The 10289-nt window shown below is 39.7% G+C and overlaps 1 protein-coding gene across 1 annotated transcript; it reads right to left on the minus strand.

Annotated features, from left to right (window-relative positions):
* Nucleotides 1–3635: 3635 nt before the first annotated feature.
* Nucleotides 3636–4124, minus strand: LOC133075106 (small ribosomal subunit protein uS13-like). The gene has a single exon (XM_061169228.1). It carries the CDS (start codon nt 4122–4124, stop codon nt 3636–3638), a length of 489 nt encoding a protein of 162 aa, XP_061025211.1.
* Nucleotides 4125–10289: the final 6165 nt, after the last annotated feature.

A 10289-nucleotide genomic window follows, 5' to 3' on the forward strand; every position in this document is an offset into this window, starting at 1 on the left:
ACACTAGAAGTATTAGATTTAAGGAGCCAGTTGTGATAATTGAAAATGTTTACCTTGGGCACTGTTATCTTTACATACATCTTGGTCCGTAAAGAACTGGTGGCCTTCATGTTATTCCTTCAGATGGCAGATACTATAGAATATGTAGCAGAGACTGCTAGGGATCCACTAATGTTAAGATGAACATATTGCCCTGGTTTTCCTGGAGAAGTCCCGGTTCATGCTGTTGTCCCAGCATAAATAGTGATAGCGTCCTGTGTCTTTCTTAATAGTGTTCTATGTCGGGAGACAACTCTCCATGGGTCTCTTTCATTTCTGTACATCCTATGAGTCGGGTAGTAACTCACTGTTACCTGGACTATATATTTAAAGATGTTTATAGAGAGAACAGCCTTGGAAGATAGAGAACGTGACTCTCTCCAGCACAAAAGGCAAGCACATTACTGCCACTGTAAAAGATTCACTAAATTCAAAATTCTTCTCCTGTAGTGCGACCGACTATGTGTGCATGCACCCATCCAAGCCCATCACATTGCCCCTGTGGGACTTGGGAGGGCAAGGTCAACTGATGCAGATATGGTGACGCTCATGCTACTTGCAGTACCATGAGTCATAAACCATTGTTCCTGACCCAGGAGTCCCACGTCTTTTGCCAGTGTCCATGAGACTGTGCCAGGGAAACTTATTATCTTGCAAATGGCATAAAATCTCAGACCCTTCAGAGTTAACATTCTAAAAATTATATGTTATACTAAACGAATGAAAGAGCATCTGAATTTCTGCTGGGCACCCCAGTAGAGACTACATTTCCCATCTTTATTTTCATGGCCATGTGATCAAACTCTGGCCAATGCAATGTGAGGCAAAGAGTTACTTCCAGATCACAATCATAAGAGGAATGGGTATGCCCTGCCTTTGACCTTTCCTTCATTCATCTGGCTGAGATACAGACCTAATGGTGGCAACTTGAGAAGACGTTTTAGACTCAGGATACCAGTCATCTGTTGAGGATGGTAGAACCATCCCTTTAGCCTTGGGCTGGCTACTTCTGGACTGTAAGGGAGATATACATTTTTTATCTTACTTAAATCAGTGTATTTTTGGCTCCCTTTAATGGCAGCTTGAATGTACTCTAAGAAATGTAGCAGCAAACTTAAAGATCTCTTTGTTATTATTATTTTAAATAAATGAAGAAGTTGAGACCTAAAATCAATAAATGACTTGCTCATCATTACAGAGTTGAGAAAACTAAAAATCCCATTGATTCCCTCCTCCCCTATTCCTCACATTGCCCATATCCAGTATTATAGGATGATATTGAATATACAAGCACAAGGTGTCCAGAGAAGCAGGAGTATAGGGAAATCTTTACAGTGAGTACAAGTAAATGGATGATAACTTATATCAATTATCCAGCTCCAGATGAAGAAAAGCATATAGAGACACAATTTGAGCTTTGTAAGTTGACAGTCAAGGTAAGACTGAGAAAGTGCAAGGGTAAAAAGTACTTGGTGGAGGAGAAATAATTTATACTAAAGTGACATGGTCGACAGTTTCTTTCAATTTTCATTGTTATGTCCCCGATGTCCAGTTCACTGCCTTCTTGGAGTGGCTTCATTAAGCAAGTGAAATTTGAAGAGGGATCTGAGAGAGTTGAAATTGTTCTCATGGCAAATGAGTGAGGAAAAACTGGCTAGGCACTGACTTCATAAATCAAGCAGTATCTGTATGTTCGACACTCATGAAATGCTTGTCGGTGTGGTGAAGATACCGTGATTTTGAAAGCAAGGTTTGTAACCAAAGAGAAAATACAATTTTGCAGGGCTTACAATACCAACATTAGAAATAGCAATATGGTTTTGTAGGGAGGAAGGAAATAGGTAGTTTCATAGAGATTATAGAGCTCGAGGTATGCCTTGAAAAATAGAATGTTGGGAAGTTGAAGTCTTGTTAATAGTTGAAGAATTGCCACATGGTTCTCATTTAACTGGAATGTCTTAATGACGAGTGTTTTGTTATTGTTTTTTTAACTTTTTGGTGAGCTTAATAAGAACTTCGTCCTTAATCTGGTCTCCTTGGAATCTCATGGTTTTATAGATTGGTGCAGAAGTGATCTTAGGGCATGAAAGTATCTGAAGATGAAATGGAAAAACTCCAATAAAGCATTAGATTTGGGATGGACATTATTCAGAATTCTTAGGTGCCATATACAATACTGAAATGGGAAAGATTATTGTAGGCTGAGATTCATCTGATATGTTCTCTTGGAGCAAACAAGGAGTTAGGCAATTGTTTGAAGGAATTGAGAATCAATGTGACACAAAAAAGCCCTTGTTTGAAGGAATTGAGAATCAGTGTGACACAAAAAAGCCCTTGGGCTAGGCTCTGCACCTCTGCTACCATGCATTTGTTTAAATTAAATTTTAAATTAATTGTGGTAAAATGCACATAACAGAAAATTTACCATCTTAACCATATTTAAGCATACAGTTCAGTAGTGTTAAGTAAATTCACATTGTTGTACAAACAATCTCCAGAATTTTTTCATCTTGCAAACCTGAAGTTCTACATCCATTGAACAGTAACTCCTCATTTTCTCCTCCCCCTATCTTCTGGCAACAACCATTGTACATTGTTTCTATAAATTTGACTAATCTAGATACCTCACATACACAGAATCATATGGTATTTGTCTTTTTGTGACTGATTTATCTCACTTAGCAAAATGTCCCCAAAGTTCATCCATGTTGTAACGTGTCAGATTTTTTTTCCTTTTTAAGGCTGAATAATATTCCATTATATGTATATACCACATTTGTTTATCCTTTCATCCATTGATAGACACGTGGGTTGCTTCTACCTCTTGCCTATAATAATACTGCTCTGAACATGGGTATACAAATATCTCTTTGGTACCCTGCTTTCTATTCTTTTGGATGTAAATCCAGGAGTGGAATTGCTGGATCACATGATTCTGTGTTTAATGTTTTTGAGACATTGCTATATTGTTTTCCATAGTAGCTATACCATTTTACATTCTCACCAACAGTACATAAAGGTTCCAGTTTCTCCATGTCCTTGCCAACACTGGTTATTTTCTTTCTTTTTTTTTTCTTTTAAAATAGTAACCATCCTAATGGGTATGAAGTGATATCTCGTGATTTTTTTTAAAAAAGTAATTAATTTATTTTTGGCTGCATTGGGTCTTCGTTGCTGTGCGCGGGCTTTTCTGTAGTTGCGGTGCACAGGCTTCTCATTGTGGTGGCTTCTCTTTGTTGTGGAGCATGGGCTCTAGGTGCGTGGGCTTCAGTAGTTGTGGCTCACAGGCTCTAGAGCACAGGCTCAGTAGTTTTGGTGCACGGGCTTAGTTGCTCTTCAGCATGTGGGATCTAACTGGACCAGGGCTCAAACCCGTGTCCCCTGCATTGACAGGCGGATTCTTAACCACTGCGCCACCAGGGAAGTCCCCTCTCATTGTGATTTTGATTTGCATTTCCCTATGATTAGTGATGTTGAGCATAATTCTATATGCTTATTGGCTATTTGTTTATTTTCTTCAGAGCCATGTCTTTTCAAGTTCTTTGTCATTTGAAAAAAATTATATAAACTATTTACTAACAGACAATGCCACAAATTTATTTCTTCTTGGACACATGCATGGTGCAACCATGGTGGCCTGTGGTCTTGGTGTGTTGGCCTTGGACACAAAGTCCCCAGAAGTGGCACAGCCCTCTGTGGGTCCAAATCTTCTTCATTTGCTCCAGGTTTTCATGAAGTTTGTTGTCCAGACCATTGGCCAAGACTTGGCTGTGTTTTCCATCCTTCACATCCTTCTGTCTGTTGAAGAACCAGTCTGGGATCAGGTACTGGTGTGGATTCTGCATAGTGGTGATCACACATTCTACCTCTTCCTCAGTGAGCTCTCCTGCCCTCTTGGTAAGGTCGATGTCTGCTTTCCTCAACATCACATGAGCAAATCTTTGCCCCACACCCTTAATTGCTGTAATGGCTAAAGCAATTTTATGCTGCTCATCAATATTGTTGTTGAGTACTTGCAAAATGTGCTGGAACTTCTCAAGGATTACTAGAGACGTGGCAGCAGCCCCAGTAGCCCTTTTGTCCATTTTTAAAATTGGGTTGTTTTTTGTTGTTGAGTTTTAAAAGTTCTCTCTGTATTTGGGTTATTAACCCCCCATCATACATATGATTGCAAATGTTTTTTCCCATTCTACAGGTTGCCTTTTCACTCTGTTGGTTGTGTCCTTCACATGGAAGTTTTTAATTGTGATGTAGTTCAGTTTAGCTATTTTTACTTTTGTTGCCTGTGCTTTTGGTGTCATATCCAAGAAATCATTGCCAAATTCATTGTAATGAAGTTTTTCCACTATGTTTTCTCTTAAGAGTTTTATTGTTGAAGTCTTAAGTTTAGGTCTTTGATCCATTTTGAATTAATTTTTCATATGATGTAAGGTAAGGCTTTAACTTTATTCTTTTGCATATGTCTATCCAGTTTTCCTAGCACCATTTGTTGAAGAGACTGTCCTTTTCCCATTGAATGGTTTTGGCATCCTTGTCAAAAATAAGTTTACCATATACTCAAACATTTATTTCTGGCCTCTCCATTCAATTCCACTGGTCTGTATATCTGTTTTCATGCCAGTAACACACTGTTTTGATTACCATAGCTTTGTAACAAGTTTTGAAATCAGAAAGTGTGCGTCATTAACTTCATTCTTCTTTTTAAAGATTGTTTTGGCTATTTGGGGTCCTTTGAAATTCCATATTAATTTTAGAATGGATTTTTCCATTCTAAAAATTTGCATTAAATCTGTAGATCATTCTGGTTTGTATTGACACCTTGATAGTATTAAATCTTCCAATCTATGAGCACAGGATGTCTTTCCAATTATTTGTGTCTTCTTCAATTTCTTTTAGCAGTGTATTTTTGTTTGTTTTTAACATCTTTATTGGAGTATAATTGCTTTACAATGGTGTGTTAGTTTCTGCTTTATAACAAAGTGAATCAGCTATACATATACATATATCCCCATATCGCCTCCTTCTTGCATCTCCCTCCCACCTTCCCTCAGCAGTGTTTGGAACTTTTCAGTGTATAAGTCTTTCACCTCCTTGGTTAAGTTTTTTCCCAAGTGTTTTATTTTTTTAAAGCTATTATAAATGGAATTAAAAAATTTTTTCCTTTTCAGATTGTTTATTTTTAGTGTATGTAAATGTAACTGATATTTACATTTTGATTTTATATCCTGCAATTGCAGAATTTGTTTATTTCTAACAGTTTTTTAATGCAGTCATTAGGGCTTTCTACATATAAGATCATGTTGCAACTAGAGACATTTTACATCTTTCTTTCCGATATGGACGTCCTTTGTTTCTTTTTCTTGCCTACTTATTCTGACTAGGACTTCTAATACTGTGTTGTATAGAAATGGCAAAAGCAGGCATGGCATCCCTGTCTTGTTCCTGATCTTAGAGGAAAAGCTTTCAGTCTTTCACCATTGAATATGATGTTAGCTGTGGATACTACTCATTTTTTCACTCAGGGTTATGTTCAAAGAGAGTCTGCTCTGATGAAAAATATTCTTATCTCTTGATGCAGTTAAGAGGAATACTGTGATTTGCCAAGTTAAATTTTATATTTTCTTCAATTTGATCTACTCATTTAATAGTTAAGGAAAGGCCCTGGGGGTAGGCATGGCCACTTGATATTTAATGACAATGATGACAATGAGAAGTGGCTGGAGTCTCTTAGCTCTTGGAACAGTCCTATTTCAATGACTCCTGAGTGCTTCTTCAGTTGTAAGAGTTGCAATTGTCAGTTGAATTTTGTTGTAAGCAGCTCTTACCCTAGATCAATCAGACTCAGCTCTCCCCTCACCTCCTGCAATGAATTCCCTTTTCTCTTTCGATGCAAATACTGTGATGCCTACTCTATGTTACTATCTCCTCTGTAAAGACTTTCCTGCCTCAGAATTCCAATGGGCATATTTTCTAGAGCTAAAATTGTGCTGAATCACAAAGGTTCTCAACTGCACAGGCAATGTTATTTGTAGTTTCAAGAAATACATTTCTCACGTGTCTGTGACCCTATTTTCCAAATGGATAAAGTGCTGCTGTAATGAATGAAATATAAATTCATTTATTGAGGGTCCTCTGAAACCAAAACATTGGGTATCATATTTTAATTGTAACTTTAAAGCAGGTGGGTTAGAAATCTGAGTTAAGCACGAAAAAAGTCAAGAGAACACTATATCAAATTAATTTGAATTGGTATTTCCACATTTCATTTCATTCTTGAGTAATGGTTTTGACAACATGCTGGTAAGAGTATTTTCTTAATATTCATAAATATGGAGATATGTATCTCCTTTTTGGCAAGAGTATTTTCTTAATACTCTTGCTTATATCTATGGATATAGCTATAGATATAGATATATGGCTATAGTAGAAGTTATCAGCTGTCTCAGTGAACATGCTAAGTGACACTTTGTCCAAACTTTGGCATACATTAAGTTCCACAAGATGAAAAGAGTTAGGGGGATGGATGGTGGTGATAGTTGCACAATAATGTGAATGTATTTAATACCACTGAGCTTTACACTTAAAAATGGTTATTTTATATTATATATAACTATTATATATTTATATATTATATATAAATAATAGTTATATTATATAAAATGGGAATTTTATATTATGTGCATTTTACCACAATTTTTAAAAAGTGAAAAAAAATGTATGCTTACTCCGACCCTCTGTCTAACCTCCCTTCCAGCCAGCAGTAGCAATAAAGGCCCAGGGTGGTTGGTTTCCAAAAGATAAAAAAGAAGAAGGAATGTCATTTGTCTTTTAGGTTAAAAGGCAAAATGCTTACACATTCATACACAGGTAGGCAATTATGCATAACTTTAGGCAAGTTAGGATGTTACAAGAAGTACGTGCACAAAAAACTCTTCAAGAAAGAGAATTTGAAAGAAGAATATGCGGTTCTCATGCCCAAGGCTGCTTTTGATAGGGAAGCAAGTAACTACTGTAACCAGTCGCCTGTATTTAGCACTAACTGCTTCGACAGCACAGGGCTGTCTTCCACAGGCTGGTTTGTGTTAAAGAAAGCAGTTCTGCCAGATACAGACTTATGGAAATGTCAGGAACATCCTATGCAGCTACTTCTAACAAGTGGAATAATCTCCAGACCACTTCTGGAGAGTTTTCTTCTGCTTGAGAGGGGAAAAATAGTAGTGGGGGAGATTTCTCTTTGATAGATGTCAGATTTGTTAAGAGTTGAGGACCATAAAACAAGGCGCTCCCTCATGTTTCTTATTGGAGCAAGAAAGCTGGAAGGTGGAGATTTATCAGTGAACTGTCATATCTCGAGGGGCTAGAAGGGTTTTGGATTTCTAAGAGACCCAAATTTCCTTGCCCCAAACATACCTCTGTGCTTTACATTCTGTAGTAAAAGATATGAGCAGCGTCCTGTGGAAGGCACACAATTTCCTGTCCATCTGTGCTGTGCTACCAATCATCGCCCACAAGCTCAGAGTGTGTCATCCTCAAAGATAGTGTTTCATCTGAGGAAGGCTGCTACCAAACTGTAGCATGTGGTTATTTGAATAAGAACAGTGATAAAATCGTCATTGGGAAAAGGGGCTAAGGGATCATTTTTATGGACTCGAGAGGTAGAAAACAGAAGAGAACTTTCTGGGATTCCCAAATAATTTTAACCAGCAGCCCAGCTTAAGGTATTGAGACATCAGAATTGCCTATGAATCACCCAGCCCTTTGTATTTTACAGGCGCTCTTTTCTGCCATTAGTGAGACTGTGTGTTTTGATGTTACGTGGCCTGCTCTTTCACAACCCCAAGGTCATGGGTGTCTCTTGGATGCAGTCAGGAGCCACCAGGAATTGTGCATTCTAGCTCACCAAAGATGAACACTTCCTTTTTCCATAAGGGTCCAGAAAAAAACTGAGATCAAGTGGACAGTCCTTTTTCTTACATAGTTAGCTTTTCTGAACCAGCTCACTGGATTGGAACTGAAAGCTTAAGATACCCTCAGAAGGGATTTATAAGAATATTATAATTTACAACTTGTTACAGTGCAACAATTTAGAATTCAACACATGTGGTGGCTGAAATTTCAGCTAATCTGGACTTTTATTTTTTTTATGGACTTTTTATTGTTTGACAAAAGTGAAGACTCTTCAAGACTGGGGCTTCCCTAAAGGGTCCTTCATGGAGTCCTCCACCTCTGGTTCATTAACTCTTCTCCAGAGTCATCAGTTTCCCACGTGCACTCTCCTCTTCAGGTCACTCAAATACCTCTTTCCTCGCTCTAGAAGAGTCCACAGGTAGAGTTTCTAGGTACCTGTACACAGAGTTTCTAGGCTTCTCTCTGAATCCTCATGTCAAGTGCAGCCCTAGAGTTTGGCTAGATAAACCCTGAGCTCTGTTCTAAACCATCAGAGACTCTGGGTGGAGAATGGGATCCAGTCCAGGAGAGACGGTACAGATAGGCCCTCAATATTTTTGTGGCATCTTCTTAACAGTTGTCAGGATGCTGCTGCTGTTTATCTTTCTAGGGAACTTGACAAATAACCATGTCACTTGAAACATTAATTTTTTTCGAAAGCTACGTAGCCTACTCCCATATTATTGAAAAAACTTTTCTCCTATTAGCAGGGCTATGATGCTGTCTTGCAGAACAAGGTATTTTCATTGTTGCCATAAGGACAGTTGGTTTGTTCTGCTCCAGCTGAGGTCTGGTGGTACCAGAAAAAAAAAATTACTCTTCTACTGGGTTTCCTTTTTTGTTTCTCAAGGCGTGACTCCAACTCCTATTAGTTTATTTGGATTCAGAGTCTCCCTCCTGGAGCGGATTTATGTCTGTAGCATCTGCGGCACGGAGTCTTCTCTTAACAATCAAGCTGCCTGCCAAGCACTCATTGTGTTATTTCTTTGTCGGAGGCAATCTGTTAAAGATCTCTTTAAAAGATTTAACGCTATCCTGAAGTTTTTGAGAATCTCTGAGGCAGTATCTTATCCCCTGCGTTGGAGGGGATTCTGGTCTTCTTAACTTTAAGTGGGAAACCTGGATAAAGGGCTTAGGTGGTCTCTGCTCAAATGCGGTGAGAGCCTGCCTGTCCGGGGCCATGCTGGCGACTGTGACATAATGATGTTCTCACTGTTTGTGCTTCAGTGGTTTAACAATACGTTTATGAGTCTCACAGTGACTTTCCTGCTGGCAGCCAGGCTAAGCGAATGGGTGACAAGAGACTCTGCCCTCCAGGCAGCCTGGTCCTGGAGCAGGGGTCAGCTCTCTCTCACCCTTGCTGTCTTTGAACACCTCAGCCCCTCCCCCAACAGCACCAAAAAGTTGGTCGGGAGCCTCAAGCACACCTGCCCATCTCCGACAACCTTACACCTACCTCTCATATCAGGCAAGATGTGGACGTGGGGCTATTTCCTCTCGGTTTTGGCTGACTTCCAGGTCTGAATGCTCGTCACGTTCGGAGATGAGACGTCAGAGCGCCCCGGTGTGGGTGTGGGTGACCCTGGTCTCCTCATCTGCTTATGAGTATAAATTGGTTAACACTGGAGAGAGTCCTTTGTGCTTTTCCCTGACCTCAAGGCTGTTGAGGGAGGTTTCAAGGGCACTAATTGAGAGGCTTCAAGGAGGTTAGTTGGAGAGCTTTTGTGCATCCTCTGCACTGGAGCGATGGCAGGCTGTGGTTTGACTCTTACAGAATAAATCTAATGGGCAAAGTGGGCTGTGGCCACAGTGCAGAATCTGAGGTTCGGGACCGCAGAGTCAGGGGTTGCAGATGTATGTTTCCAAGGGATCAGTGGTCATGGAGAGCCAGTCTGCCAGGGGTCTAGAATCATCTTGCAGGGCCTCTTCCAAGAGGGCTTCTTGGAGGAGAACGGAGCCCCTAAAGGAGAATGTGTGAGGAGGAGAAGCACAGAAGAAAACCAGGAGCCTAAGAGGGGTAAAAAGGGCCCGTGGGGATTGTATCACTGAGGCAGGGAATGGCAGGTGACAGACCACAGCAATTAGGGTTGTGCAAAAACACACAAAGGTGCCCATGAGAGAGAGAGCTTTAAAGCCGTAGTCAGACAGATACAACTCTAGATGATTCTAATTAGGAAAGATGTTTTCTACATTCTTATCTGTTCACCCCTTTCTTCCCATTGCTGCTGTCAAGGAATGTTCAAATTCCTCACTTAGAGCTCCAAACCCATTCCTATTGCTTCCTGCTGGCAGCAGTCTTGAGA

This window comes from Eubalaena glacialis, chromosome 15 (assembly GCF_028564815.1).
Source record: "Eubalaena glacialis isolate mEubGla1 chromosome 15, mEubGla1.1.hap2.+ XY, whole genome shotgun sequence".
Classification (NCBI taxonomy): Eukaryota; Metazoa; Chordata; class Mammalia; order Artiodactyla; family Balaenidae; genus Eubalaena; species Eubalaena glacialis.